The sequence below is a fragment of the Dysidea avara genome, chromosome 14, assembly GCF_963678975.1.
Source record: "Dysidea avara chromosome 14, odDysAvar1.4, whole genome shotgun sequence".
Taxonomy (NCBI): domain Eukaryota; kingdom Metazoa; phylum Porifera; class Demospongiae; order Dictyoceratida; family Dysideidae; genus Dysidea; species Dysidea avara.
Window position 1 is genome coordinate 3,968,459 of NC_089285.1, and position 15,669 is coordinate 3,984,127.

The window sequence follows — 15,669 nt, forward strand, 5'->3', positions numbered from 1 at the left end:
TGTTTCAAGCTATGCATGCATTTCAATGAACGACAGTATAACAATTGCTAAAAGCTGGCAAATTAACACCACAGGCTTTTACCCACCACTGCAGAGCTGTACTACTTACAGCCATCTCCTGATTGGCCAGGGCTCCATGAAAACCCCAGATCGTATGTGTGTGTTCACCATTGAACTTGATAAATGCAGCCAGAAAAAACATATTTGTTGTTTCTTACATTAAAATCTGATAGTGAATTGATGTGCATTTGAAACAAAAAAATCAAACTTGCTGTCATGGGCTATATCCAGGTTTTGTCAGACTAAGTCATAAATTTGCTCTGCCTTTATAACCTAACTATGATAAATTGCAAAGTTAGAGACCAAATGAAGCAGTGTATGGCCACCATGCACTTCATGTCAGAATAATAAATTCCCTGGTTGCATGTGCCTTTTGAATATCCATCCATCTTCTGTACTGTGCCTTTCCTTTTTATCATTTAGGAGGAAACCATTTTGACTTCAATAAGGTGTTGATCCTCCATGTTAACACCTTCTTTAGAAGAACTAGTGATTAAAAAATTATTAATTCTAAAAATGGAAGTAGGTTCCAGCGATAAAAAAACTATGGAAACAAGTGATATGCATGGTGCCAGGTATTACAACATATAGCTATGTGAGAAAATCCGTACTTTGACATCTTACCACCATCTGGTCAATTAATGTCAAAGTAGGGATTTTCTCACATAGCTATATGTTGTAATACCTGGCACCATGCATATCACTTGTTTCCATAGTTTTTTTTATCGCTGGAACCTACTTCCATTTTTAGAATTAATAATTTTTTAATCACTAGTTTCTTAACTTTTTTTGATATAGCATATAGATGATGGTATTTTAGTACCTTTGGCTCTGACTGCTCTATTAGAGTATCTCGATCTTGCTGCCGATTTCACACGAGTATCTCAATCTCTCAATTGGAGGCATGTACGCTTGTTTTCTGTAGTCGAATACAGCTAGACAATTGGTAATGGGCGTAGTCAGTATACCCGATCGTTGGAAACGAGCGCGTGCATTAGCTAATTGATATGGGCGTGGCAGCGTGTTATTATTTCACTTGCTCGTTTAGCTAATTCTAAGCATCTATTCTTCTTAGTAAGCTGTTAAAATGTATTCTGGTGTCCAATACGGCTGCTCTATATGGAAAGTGTCGATTTGAAGTAATTAACACATTCGCATGGTTTCCTTGACTGAAGAAGAAAGACGATCCGTAATTGAAGATAAAAGGAAAGGCAAAGCGCAGATGGCATACACTCGTCGGAACCCGAAAAGGCACATGCCACCAGTGAGTTTAATATTGTGGCAAAAGATAGTGGTGGTGCGCTGCTTCGTTTGGCCTCTAGCCTTGCGAATGTGGTCAGGCTGGCAGGCTGGCAGGCAGGCTGGCAGGCAGACGAAAAATCCGGATTTTGGCGATTTTTAAAATTCGATATTTGGCTTACTGTAAACGTTTTCTTTTTTTAAACGGTTTGATCATTGTTAGATGGACTATAACTATTCCGTAAAGGTGATTTTGGCTGCGTGCAATATTTCTGGGTTGCTTTTTAGAGGCAACAATTTGGCGGGCGCCGTCGATTTCATATGGAAACCTACTTAAACAGTACTATCGTACTGTTTGATGTATTTAGACAACACAAAATTATTTTAAGGATTTGACTGCCATCAAGTTACAATTTCTATATTACTGTGCATGCGCTCCTTTGTCTGATGTATAGTCTGGTCACATAGTTAGCTTACGTATTTTGCATAACTACCAACCATCACTCAAACAATCAGTCAATTTAATACTAAGACTACATGCTACTAAGAGAACAACAGTTTTAAGAGTACACTATACAATTGTCAAAGAAAAGATTACTTTTAAAAATGAGTTGTTAATAACACCTATCAGTGTATATAGCTAATGATTCCTGCGTCCTTTCCTAAGTGCAATGGGAGTGCTTTCTTCACCATCAAGCGGGTCGTATCCCTTCCTTTTTTTTCTAATGGGTGCTTTAGTGCTAGCATCCTCCACTTGTGTTGTGGGTGCCCGGTCAATATCAACAGGAGGAATATTTCTATCTTTAGGATCTTCTGGCTCCTGTTGAATATATGTTTCGACATCCAAGCCATAATGTGCATAACACTTTGTGATAATGATTTTCAGAGCAGTGCTCCAATTCCCTAAAATGAGTCGATTAGTTAAGGCTTTTATAACATACATAGAGCTTACCTTCATAATCTGGAGGTGGATTAGTAACACTTTGAAATGGAATGTCATCAGGCCACCATGTAGGCTTAGGAGAACTCCAAGTTATGCCAGTATCCTTCAATATTCCTCTAATAATTGATTTCATTGTCAACCCGTTGAGGTAACATAGTTTATCTGGCAAAGGTGCAAGAAGTATGGAGGGATTGGTGATTTCTATTTCTTCTTCCATCCAATCACTGCTTAATAAGATCTCTTCTTTGTGAGCTTCAATTACCCTGGTAATCCTTTTGTCTCCAAAGACATTGAGGCTGTTAGTTTTCATTGAAGAGTAGGCAAATCCAATTGCAACTCCAAGCTGGCCAAGCTCTTGACACTTCTTTGATATCACATCAAGCTTTCTCTTCACATCCCTTGCATCATTGTTTATCTTCCTATTTGCTGCCATCACTTCACTCACTAACTCCAACTGCTAGCCTAGAATCTGACTTCATGGTTAAATACTAAACAGCATAGGTCTACTTCAAACACATCAACACTATTGACACCTCTAAGACATTACTCACCTGCTAAGTATCACAGTGTAAATAATTACAACCATAAGTCTGCTACATCAGCACAGACTTTTCCTTTATGCCTAAAGGTCATAGAATAAAATTTCACTCTTCACTTTTGGGTGAAATTTTAATATCATGGCAGCTAGGAAAGGAGTACAGCCAAAGCAGTATGCAGCAAAGAAGAATTTGGTCTGCAAGAAGGTATATACTACAAATAATGGTTTTATGTGTAGTTACTGCATGTTTTACACAGAAAGGAATTCAGCAAAAAGCAACTCTAGAGCAAGAAGTCTATCATCACAAGCAGGTAATTTGAAGTGAAATAGTCACAATACTGCCATGCAAATCCACAGTTAGGTGATTTCCCAAAGAAGACAGCTTACATTAGAAATTTGAAACTCTCAGGGCGATATTTTTCTCTCAAATGCAATGATGGATTTGTGATAGCCGATTGTGATGATAAAGGGATTCTAAAAGAGGGTTATTGCTTGGTTCAAAGAAAGGTAGTAAGGAGGACCGATTCTACAGCTGCATTTGCAGTATTACTGTGTTCATGTCCAGCTTCCAAACAACAGAACTTTAGGATTTGTTCCTTGCCTACAATATTAAAGGAAGAAGAATTTGAAATGATCATTAAAATGGAAGCATCTGAATACTGTATTCACAGCCAGTCTATTGAAAATCTCTTTGATGTTTTAGATCATTCTTCGGACAGTGATGATACTGATAATGATGAACCTGTGGTAGACATAATTAGTTTTACTCCTCTCCTAATATCAGTATTTGACGGCAATGCTTATGGGCTAGTAGGCCACAAAAGAAGTAAGAAATTGTACTGCTTAACTTGTGAATATGATTGCCACCATGTTACCCAAACTCAAGAATGGTGCAGTAGTAATAATGTTCACCTAGACTTGATAGAGAATTTCTCTGAAGAATCTAGCTACACCTCAATTTCATACAAGCCAATTCCCTATCCATTACCTAGACACCTTAGGCGCCTGCATGACAAACATGAAATGGGTAAATGTGAATTTCCACTACAATTAATTCCTTCAGAAAGTGATTCCTCAACATGTGCTCATGGAAATTCTTTCAACATGGATGATCCTGTTTCACGTAACTGGATTTCCAGAAAAGGTGTTACAATATACAAGGAAGCTGTGACAATAGATGATTTAGAAAGGACAGCCTACTATCGGCCAACAACAGGAAAATGTAAATGCAGACTTGAGTATGATGGACAAGGAGACCTGATCTTTAACCTGGATGGAAAGCATATGTTTTATTATGGATTTTTGCTACTATATCTCCATTTAATGCTGGAAGGAAGAAATCCCTTAATAGCATTCTATCGCTCAAGCTGTAAGTCATTTTACATTCAAAGTGAATCCAAACCAGTTCATGTTAATCTCTTGAGGCAAGCCTGGAATGCATTTGCAAGGTTATTGGACATTAACTGGAATGAATCATTCAATTGTCACCTATGCGGATTAGCACCACAAACCATTATATGTGATGGCACTCTGATTGGATTCCGAAAAGATTTAGCAAGTGCTGCCTTTTCTGAAACAGTTCCAGAAGAAGGAGCCATTATCAAAGGAAGCGAACATACTGATCGTGTACTACTCAAGTCTTTAAAATCTAGGGAACTGCTCCTAAAATATTCAGGTTACTCCAAACAAAGACGATGCTTGAGCAGTAATTCTGGATTGAACCTGGCTGAGTTTTCCCAGTTTAAAAAGTTATGTAAAAAGGAACAATGTAACGAGCTTGCAGAATTGTTAGATTATTTATCTGCCGACAAAAATCCCAAGATATCCCCTTCTGAATACATGGAGTTTTTCAACGAGCTGTCTCGCTGCTCTCCAGTCTGCGGAACTTTTCAAGTAGCAGGGAATTCTCAAGCATTAGAAGCCATTAAAAAGTGTGTGCTGGTCTGAATCTTAGGCACCCTTCTCAGATGTCAGATTTAAAAGCTATTCAAGAACATGCTCCAGTTTTAGCAAATGTTTTGCTTAACTGCTCTTACCCTCTACCAAAACAATTTCTTGATTTTATGCAGCTTCTAATTTCATATATTTCTGCCCCATTTGGCAAAAGGGATGCACACTTTTCTGAGCCTGACATTGGAAGTCGGCTTTCATTTTTTCCTAACCATCCTCTAGTTCGTGGAGTAGGAAAATACGCATCAGATCTTAAACTGTTGAGTCAAGAAAAAGACTCATGCCGAAAATATGCTACTCACCACCCTACTTTGACGCCAGGTATATTCACGCTATACTGTCCTCATGGAATCTGTTATGGATTTGAAGTGATGAGAAACCATGAGAGCCCAAGAACTCCATTTCAAATTTTTTTTACAAGATTCTTGCAACCTCCAAAGGTGATAATTTATGACAATGCATGTAAGTTGCATCAATACATCTTGAACAAAGAGCCAGATCATTTTAAATCCACTAAGTTTTTGATAGACAGGTTTCACTGGAAAGGCCATGTAGGTTGCTCTAGTGGATACAATCTTAAGAATTATTCAACCTTTGATATGACTGCAATAAATTCTCAAGTAAATGAACAAGCAAATGCTGGACTCCAACGAATAAAATCACACGTTTCCTACATGAAAGAAGACAACTTCGTGTTTCATATCAAGCTGTTTCTTGCATTAACAAATAATAGAAAACAGCAAATATAGACAGGAAAGTCATGTGTACATATACGTAGGTCAGAAATTATGGTCTGAAAAATCGCACAGTATGATCATTTACATGCATTGTATAACATGTATTGTATGTTGTGATTGAAAAAGAATGGACTTTTTCACTAGGTTTGTGGTAGTACTGTTTAAGTAATTTTTACCCCTATAATAGCTAAAAAAAGTCATCGCCATCAAAAATCACCTAGAAATATTATGCACAGCAAAAATTAGCATTAAACGCAAGACAACAATTGTATTCGGTGGAATATTTAAATTTAAGAAGTTGCTAATTCTTAAATTTGGTCTGCCTCACCAGTCGCAAGGCTAGAGACCAAAACAAAGCAGCTTATGGTCACCATTTTATTTCACAACAGTTAGCTCACCGGTGGCATGTGCCTTTTCTGGTTACAAAGAATATCCACCTTCTGCACTTTGCTTCTCTTCTCCTCTTCAATCACATGGTTGTCTTCTTCAAGCAAGGAAACCATATTCATGCACTAATTTTCTGTATCGACACCTTCCTTAGAGGAGCGTTTTAGTTTTTGTCACCACAAAACCATTTCTCAAGTGTTTATATTCTACTAGTAGAATAAGAAGCAATATCATTAAGTGTGGTAGGGTCATGGATAGTAATTTTGCTGTTTTCGTTGCTTTCTATTGTTTGTTAATGCAAGAAACAGCTTGATATGAAACACAAAATTGTCTTTTTTCATGTAGGTTTATTAAGTGCGGTAGGTTCATGGCAGTGATTGTCAAGGTTCATGATTCTTGCCAAAAATACGCATCAAAAACAGACTTGCAAACTCATTGCGTCATTCCATTATGTAGTTCTAAAAGATAGTAAGTCACTCTTCTGAATGTAAATACATGAAATTAGCAGGGAGAAAGACATCTTGATTGCCTGTCTAGGCCTAATCATGGACTTTTTCACCTTTCTGTACTTTTTCAAAACATCTTTAACCAGGCTGTGGAGCCAGGTGTCTTACAGACCTTCAGCACTTGTTAAGTGCTGTAAAGCATTAAAATAAATAGATTCAGCAGCATTGTATGACTAAAGTTAAGCACGATTCCGCCCATATTTTGTGTACATGTGTGTGTGGCTATAATGGGAACTAAAATGTATGCACTCAGTGGCATTGTGCTACTACCAGTATCTTCTTGTTTCATTATTGTGATCCCTACTCATGGTGAAAAATTTCTAATCCAAAAAGTTGGAGAAACTCATAGGATGCTTTTTGGGCCATTTTGAAGTAGAATGCACTCAGTGGCACTGTGTTGCTATCTTCTTGTTTCAGTGCTTTTATTATTGTGATCCCTACACATACTGAAAATTCCACAGAAACTGATCATCTGCAGCTGTATGCTACCAATCTCACTTAAAATAATTGAGGTTTCAATAACCTCTATTTGGGGGACTCCAATGTTTTTGAGTACTGTTTCTATGGGCCGTAAATGGAGGTCGACTTGTTAGTGTACTACAGGAAGAAGATATCGAGCTAAAACTAACAGGTACAGCTATAAGGCAATAACACAATTTTTTTTACTCGGGTTTAAATTTTTCGCCTGTTTTTCCGAGTAGAGGTAAATTAGCATTTCTTTAACAATACCTGGTGATTTCATTTCGAAATTATCTCTAGAAGTCGCATGATAGGTCCTTAGAAGTATTCTTCGTGGGAAGCTGTACTCGAAAACGTAAGAGTCCCCTAAATAGAGTTTGCAAGACGTCATTTCGGAAATAGTCTATATTGGATGGCAAGAACCATCTAATTTTGGAAAGCAAAACTTACATTCCAATAATGGATAGTAAGAAACATCCATTTTTGGAAAGCAAAACTTATATTTCAATATTGGATGGCAAAAACCATGCGATTTTGGAAGGCGGAAGTTACATTCCAATATTGGATGGCAAGAAACATCCAATTTTGGAAGGCAGAAATTACATTCCAATATAGGATGGCAAGAAACATCCAATTTTGGACGACAGAAATTACATTCCAATATAGGATGGCAAGAAACATCCGATTTTGGACGACAGAAATTGCATTCCAATATTGGATGGCAAGAAACATCCAATTTTGGACGACAGAAATTACATTCCAATATTGGATGGCAAGAAACATCCAATTTTGGACGACAGAAATTACATTCCAATATTGGATGGCAAGAAACATCCAATTTTGGACGACAGAAATTACATTCCAATATTGGATGGCAAGAAACATCCAATTTTGGAAGGCAGAAATTACATTCCAATATAGGATGGCAAGAAACATCCAATTTTGGACGACAGAAATTACATTCCAATATAGGATGGCAAGAAACATCCGATTTTGGACGACAGAAATTGCATTCCAATATTGGATGGCAAGAAACATCCAATTTTGGAAGGCAGAAGTTACATTCCAATATTGGATGGCAAGAAACATCCAATTTTGGACGACAGAAATTACATTCCAATATTGGATGGCAAGAAACATCCGATTTTGGAAGGCAAAGTTTACATTCCAATATTGGATGGTTAGAAACATCCGATTTTGGAAGGCTAAGTTTACATTCCAATATTGGATGGTTAGAAACATCCGATTTTGGATGCTTCTTGCATACATCTCTCACTATATAGTGAATCAAGCAAATATCATCCACTTTTGGATGATATTTGCTTACATAAGCACTCACTATATAGAGAATCAAGCAATAATCATCCACTTTTGGATGATGTTTGCTTATGTAACTATAAGAGAGATGAGTAATAATCATCCAAAATGGATGATTTAGTGAAGCATCATCCATATTTGGATGAAAATGTGAGGTCAAAAAGCATCCGATTTTGGAATTTGACTATACCTGGAAATCCAAGGTGGCGGCCAAGAAATGGCTGTGATGGTAGGTTAATGGTAAAAATTTTAATAACGACAATTCAGGTGAATTTTTGTGCCACTTCACAAAATTTACCTGAATTGTCATTATTAAAATTTTTACCATTAACCTACCATCACAGCCATTTCTTGGCCGCCACCTTGGATTTCACATCTTTTTTCACCATAGCCTTTCTGAGGGCCGCACACTTTTTTTACAGCTTAGCTGTTTTGGATTAGATTATATTGACAGGAAGAAACAAAATGTGATTTTCGCACCTTCATAGCTCTGTGCTTCCTTTATGAAACAAGATGATTTTTGCTGTGGACACGTCCGCCAATGTCAGTACTCCACATACCAAATTTGGGCGAAATCACTTCAAGCATATATATGTGATTTCAAAAATTGGCTTAGATTCTTTGTTTTTTTTAAAAAAATCTGATTTTACCCTTTTTTCACAAGCTTACAAAAACTGCCATAAAATGCAAACACCATATCCGATTGCCTTGAAATTGGCACACAAAAGGGTTATAAAAATTCATCTTGGTACCAAGTTTGGCGGGAATACGATAAACAGTCAAGGAGTTATTAGCGATTATTCAAAAAAAATAATGCCACTATGTTGTCATTCCTATAGGGTAAACTGTTTATGGGAAAAAGCTGAAAATCAGTATGTGAATAGGTATCTCAAACCTATGGTGGTTTGAAAGTAATCAAGTTAAAAATCACTAAGATAAAACAAAAAATAACCAACAGTGTGTAACAATGACGTGATTGAGATTAGTTAACAAAAAAAAAACAAAACTAAAAAACAATCACTTGCCATGCTTACTAGAAAAGCCATTCAGGGGAACCATTTGAAAATTGGTGTACAGGTGGAATAATCATATTAGAAAGGCCCTTCTATGGTGTAGAAGAATCAGACTTAAAGCAACAGAGTTATAACACGAAATCCAACTTGGTGTGGCAAGTGTGAGATTGAGATGCTCTAATGGAGCAGTCATCCTAATAAAGAGAAGTAAATTATTTTTTTAAAGTATTCAACTATGTCCTGTAGAGAATTTAACTCAGTTATAAGCCACTCTATATAGAACTCAACTACAATAAAGTCACACTGTAGAGAGATCAGCTAGAAACAAGTCACTCTGCAAAGTGTTAAACTACTGATACATTGAGTCATTCTGTAGAGAAATTGGCTAGAAGCAAGTCACCCTGCAAAGAGGTCAGCTAGAAACCAGTCACACTAAAGAGAATTTAACTACATATATACAATTCAATTCACCCTGTAGAGAGTTCAGCTGGAAACAAGTTACCTTGTACAGGGATCAGCTAGAAACAAATCATCCAGTAGAGCGATCAGCTATGTAATCATCCTGCAGAGAGATTAGCTGGACACAAATCACCTTGTAGAGCTAGAAACAAGTCATCCTGTAGAAAAATCAGCTAGACACAAAGAGAGATTAGTTACTGTAGAAACAAATCACCCTATAGAAAGATCAGCTAGAAACAAGTCACCCTGCAGATAGTTCAGTAGAAACAAGCTGCTCTATAGAAAGATCAACTACAATGCCTACAAATAAGTTACACAGTAGAGATATCAGCTAGAAACAAATCACCCTGTAGAGAGTTCAATAGAAACACGCTGCCCTGCAGAGAGATCAGCTAGAAACAAGTCACTGTGTATAGAGAGTTCATGCAGCTATAAGCAAGTTGCCATGAAGATAGGTCAGCTAGAAACAATACAGCCAAAAATAAATCACTCTGTAGAGAGATCAGCTTGATCAATCCACCCTGTAGAGAGTTCAGCTAGAAACAAGTCACAGACCAGGTCACTCTGTAAAGAGTTCAGCTGGAAACAAGTTACATTGTAGAGATATTAGCTAGAAACAATTCACTCAGTAGGGAAATCAGCTACGTAATCATCCTGTAGACAGATCAACTGAATACAAATCACCTTGTAGAGAGATCAGCTAGAAGCAAGTCATCCTGAGAGAGATCAGCTGGAAACAAAGAGAAACTGATATAGCTAGAAACAAATCACCCTGCAGAGAGCTCAGTAGAAACATGTTTCCCTGTAATAACAATTGCGTGTTCCAGTTCTATTTAACTGGGGTTCACTACCAACTATACCTGAGGCTTCCTTGTCTGTTAACCTATTTACAGTGGTAAATTGTGTCTTTCTGTTTACTTGAAGGAGGTATGGCTGGTCACTGAAATTATGTGAAACAGTTCAGTAGAGATTAGCCTCTACACGCTGTAACAAGCGTATAATGACTGAACAACAGTATGACAGGCCTTGTAAGGCACCAGGAATGATGTATCTTTTTGAGTTGAAAGGGGGCATGTATGCAAATGAAAATTAAGAGCAGCCAAAAAAATTTACATATGAAAATGCAATAGATGAACTATAAAACAGTGTAGAAGGTACTTCTGTGCGGTTTTAAGTGGTTTGCTTGAGTTATAATTCCTTAGCAATGCATGGCAATGTATTTGATGAATTACAAAATAATTATGAAATACATTTAATTATAATGTACTGCAAGACAAGGCAAGAAACAAGCTTACAAGCATGCTGTGTGTAGAGTTGATTAATTCAAGGAATAGTATTTACAGGGCACCTGGTTTTAGAGGTAGCACAGCATGTTTCACTAGTTTTTTATTACTAGGGTCCCTACTTCAATTTTACAGGTTTTGGCAATTGAATTCATCCTGTTGGCAATTGAATTTGTCGCTTTGGCATTAGAATTCGTCTATAACAAGATTGGCAGCTGGAGAAAGCAAGATGTAGCAACTGCTACAAGACCTTGTTCAGGTACAACTGTAGTAAACAACTGCTTATAAGGTAGTAATTCTTCTGCCACAACTTCTTCAGCAACGTTCACAACTGTACTACACCATTAGCAATTGGCGTGGTCACTCGTGAACAAACTCACTTCGTGATGAGTGGTTGCTTTCTTGAAGAAAATTTAATTATGAAAAATTCTTGTGCCAGCACAACGAATTCAGTTGCCAAAACCTATAATTAACAATATATTTTTTGTTATATTTTTAGTCCAAGGTATCAATTCACGGTAGCGCAATGCGCGGAATCGTCCATATTTTCCATGGTGACTAGATTGATTGCAAAGTGTCCTTGTTTGTAATGCTGTGTAACAGACTGAAAATAGGTGAAAGCGAAGCGTAGTGGCCTCTTCGCTTTCATGTCAGTAATTGGTAGTTGGGGCATGCAAATCATTGATATTTTTTTGTGGTGGCTAGATTGATTACAGAGGCATTTCTCCTGCTGTTCTTCATTTGTAATGCTGTGTAGTGGGCTGAACATAGCTGATAGCGAAGCACAATAGCCATTTCACTTTTGAGTCAATAACTGAGACACGCATTCAAATGAAGCATTAACTCTGGTGCCATCCTATCTTTTGATGCGGTATATGAGATTCATCAGTCACAATAATGTTACAAAAAAGTAAACAAACAAGTACAAGGTAAAATTAGGAATTCTAAGTTCAATTAGGGATCATAGTAAAAGTAGGGAAACAAGGGAGGTTGTCCACACCTGCAGATATACTAGTGATCATTTAATCCCTTCAATTGCCTTATATTTGTAGCTGAAGAAACAATAAATCAATAAAGAACACTATCATCAGGAACATACTCAAAGCATCTTTGAAATCCCAAAGACGTCTTCCTTGGCTTAATATTACTATTTGGTCAAGTTGTGGTCAGTGTTATATAAATATGGGTCAGAGGACAAAAACTCAGTTTGAAATTGTAACGTGCAGACGTCAACCTGTTACTTAGCCCTGTTTAACCTGTGTTTAAACTTGTAATATACTGCCAATGTCAATGTTATAGCAGCTTTTGGCCCCTTTCAAAATTTGTGAAATCTGCTAGCATTGTTTCTACTTAAGAAAGGGTTGAATGATGCTTATTGTGCCCTGCATATACTATTGGGGAATAGATTCATGGTAGAGTTTACCTTTGATACACCAAAAGGTTTGTATAATGTGATACCAAAGAAATCTTTATATGCTTGTATACTCTCAACAATTCACTGCTGTACAAAATAGCATAGAAATAGACCAGCTCATTGAAGGCAATAATTACTCTGGTATTTGCTACTGTACAATACTGGATGCTATTGAAAATGCACAGGAACCATTGGGAAACAGACAACCACAGACAACAAAAAAAACCTTTGTTACACAGAAATTAAGAAAATATCCAGGTTTTGAAAACAGTGTGGAAAACTACATTTGATTTTTACACTTGTTGATAGTTGTCTGCGGTTCTGGGTGTAGCGATTGGCAAGTTATAAACCATTGAAGTTGAAAACACCTGGCAAAACGTTGTCTAGTGATGAAGCATGCAATCAGGTCTTGTTTCTGTATTTATATGAAATAACAACACTTAAACAAGCATTAGGATAACCTGGATGAGTTTGCTGACTCGCTAAACATTGTTGGCCTGTCAGGTCAATTGTAGTATTTATCTTTAATGCAATCCATGGAATACTCTGCTACTAAGCTTTGCCAATCAGTTCTGAGTGGCTTTCAAGGAGAAACTCACTATTATCAGCTATGGAAAACATTTTTCAGCAAAATCTTAAATTTTATAGTTCTATAACATGCTCATCCTTTACCATATTCACAGCGAACAGCCATGAAAAGAAAGCAATTAATGTAGCTTCATTGTACAGAAAATTGGAGATTAACCATTTTATTATCATTGTTTCCCAATGTCTTCAATACATTTTTATGGGCAGCCACAGAATCCAGTTTTTACATCATATGCAATTGCAATTAATACTAATTGCATTGTTAAGGTCTTTAAATGAACTGGTCTATTGATGTATTGCCTTGTTTTGGCATACTTGGCTAGATGTTCTTGCAGCAGAGTTATGAAAAGATATGCTTTGGACCTGAATATAGGTGACCACCACCTTGACTGTTTTGTTGCTTGTGTATGTGTTTTCTTATAAGCATTCTCATGACAAAGACTTGAGCCTGCTCTTTAGTTTTGCACTCATACCACAGGAACATATCCCCAAAGGGATATTTACTCCATTAGGTGCCTTTAATAGTAGATAGATATACGTAGCTATATACACAGTAAATTCCTGCTTGGCAATGCCTATAGCTATTGAATTTTAATATTCTGTATAGCTATATAGCTAGCCGTGTATATAGAGAGAGACTAGCAATGCATTTTATTACTTCTACTAGATCCAGAGATCACCATGTATGGACCATCTCAAGCTGTTATTGGAACTAATGTCTCCATCAACTGCTCCATAGCTGTAGAGGGGGATCTCAATCCTGATATTCATATAACCACTCTGCGAACTGCCCACGCAGAGTGGTACATATGTGAATTAAATAACTGTTGATTATAATGTGATGTGTGTTGTTACATGTCGAACCCTGTTTAACTGGTTTAAGGAACAGATCACCCCCTAATAAGGGGTGTATGTGGTTATAAGAAGTGGCAGGGTTTTTAGATTCACTTGCAGTGGCAGTATAATACATAATAAAAAATAATAAAAAATGTTGCAGTAGTACAAGGTATATATTATTGACTGATGACAATTATAATATTACTGACAATTTACAGTATTAATATACATTATGCATTCTTTATAGTTTGTACACTTAATTGTTTATTTTATTAACCTGGTCCTTTACTGTGTTGACTTCTGTCTTCAATATTCCTACTTGTACTTTTATATCTCTGGCCTGGTCTTGTAGCTGTTCCTTCATGTTGCTGGCCTGTTCCTTTAATATTCTTACTATATCATTTCACATCACTGGCCTGGCCTGGCCTTTTATATCTCTTTCCTGGACTCGTTACTGGTACTACGACTCTGGGTTACAAGAGTTGCTCGCATGACTTGCCTACAAAAATTAAGTTGGTGTATGGATGGTAATAATAAAATGGAATGTACCACATAGTGTGATGCGTGATGGCAGCATAGCAAAGTAGCTAGAACATCAGCCTGGTAATTGAAACATTCCAATTTGGAGTTATTATTATTCACAGATTAAATACATTGGCCTTTAATTGTGTCCATGTCCAGTTCATATCCAAAGTAGGTCAAGCTTCCTCTTGAATTCAGAAATTGATTGAGAGTTAATCACTTCAGGGGGTAGAGTGCAGGAAACTTTACTCTATTTGTTCCAGTATACCCAGTTGTCAAATGGCCCGGTGTTGACCAAAGAAGCAGCCCATCCAGTTGTAACAAAAAAGGTACCCAATATTTACTGGGGAAGCATTACTTAGCTGTGTTGAGGTTCTGAACCTCTCCATGTCCTTTAAAGGTCCGTGTTTTACAGACTTCGCTAGTCAATTTGGAATGCAGGCATTTGTATTTCAGCCATTTGCCCACACCTCACGGAATGATGTACTCTTGCTGTTATGTAAATAAATTGATGAGTGTGGCTGTAGCAACATAGGCAGGCTAACCACATAGACAATAGGCTATTTAACTCAACTATATACTGCTAACATTGAACAACATCTGCTTTAAATCATCAACTAAGTGTAAGTCATTCTCAACGAGGATTGTAACTATTCCTTCCAAGCACTTCACATTGCATTCTAAAGTCTGTGATGCTGCTAGGTATATTACAAGTGATAATCTTCTTGTAAGTTCTCTTACAGCTGGCACTTAGCTATTGCTATCACAGGTTCTTATCTTGTTTAAGATAGCAAGTAGTGTTTTTTGTCTATTACAGTTAAGGGTGTTGATGGACATAGCCAAAGGCTGCAAACTTGCAACAGCGACATAGCCAGCCCTGCATGAGTACCTGGGCTTTCAACTGTCACCCTGGTGTGGCTACGCCACTGAGTCTGAGAGTAAGATGGGCCTGGACACCAAACGTTAATTGTCATGAAAATTTCATTGGCTATATATGTAATACAAGCCTGAGATATGCATGACCGTTTTTTGACAAGGTGTGGTTTTTCTTCAAATGCCCTATTTTTGCAGGCCCGGCCACAACTGTAAATTATTGTATGAATATTTATTATTACTTATCATGACAATGAATATTACTGGACAATACAATATAGTAAACTACATAACTTTATAGAGGATATCTAATATATACCTTTGCCACTGGCCTATAGTAGAACTTTGTAATGCAGATTCCTTTGCCTTCATATTAAGATTTCCTGCCACCTTCCTTACAACAGTATTTCTGTTGATAATATACCAATTCTGCTGTGAGGGGTCTTTCAAGCTTCTGGATTGGGTAGATATAAGTGTTGCATTCCTTTTCCAAGGTAGGTGCTAAACTTCTTTCCTACTACAAAGGTACAGCTGCTCAAAGAAA

The 15,669-nt window shown here is 37.1% G+C and overlaps 2 protein-coding genes across 2 annotated transcripts in view; one reads left to right on the top strand and one right to left on the bottom strand.

Annotated features, from left to right (window-relative positions):
- The window catches only part of LOC136244529 (uncharacterized), a 36,012-nt gene extending 22,106 nt beyond the window's left edge, over positions 1-13,906 (top strand). The window contains exon 7 of the mRNA XM_066036105.1: positions 13,561-13,906. Coding sequence (XP_065892177.1) covers positions 13,561-13,724 — 164 coding nt within the window. The 3' untranslated portion in view covers positions 13,725-13,906. The remainder of the gene's footprint in view (positions 1-13,560) is intronic.
- Positions 1,872-3,159, bottom strand: LOC136244820 (nuclear respiratory factor 1-like). Its single transcript, XM_066036369.1, has 2 exons — positions 2,252-3,159; positions 1,872-2,202 (listed from the first exon to the last, which is right to left on the bottom strand). Exons 1-2 carry the CDS (start codon positions 2,673-2,675, stop codon positions 1,940-1,942), a joined length of 687 nt encoding a protein of 228 aa, XP_065892441.1. The 5' UTR covers positions 2,676-3,159; the 3' UTR covers positions 1,872-1,939.
- Positions 13,907-15,669: the final 1,763 nt, after the last annotated feature.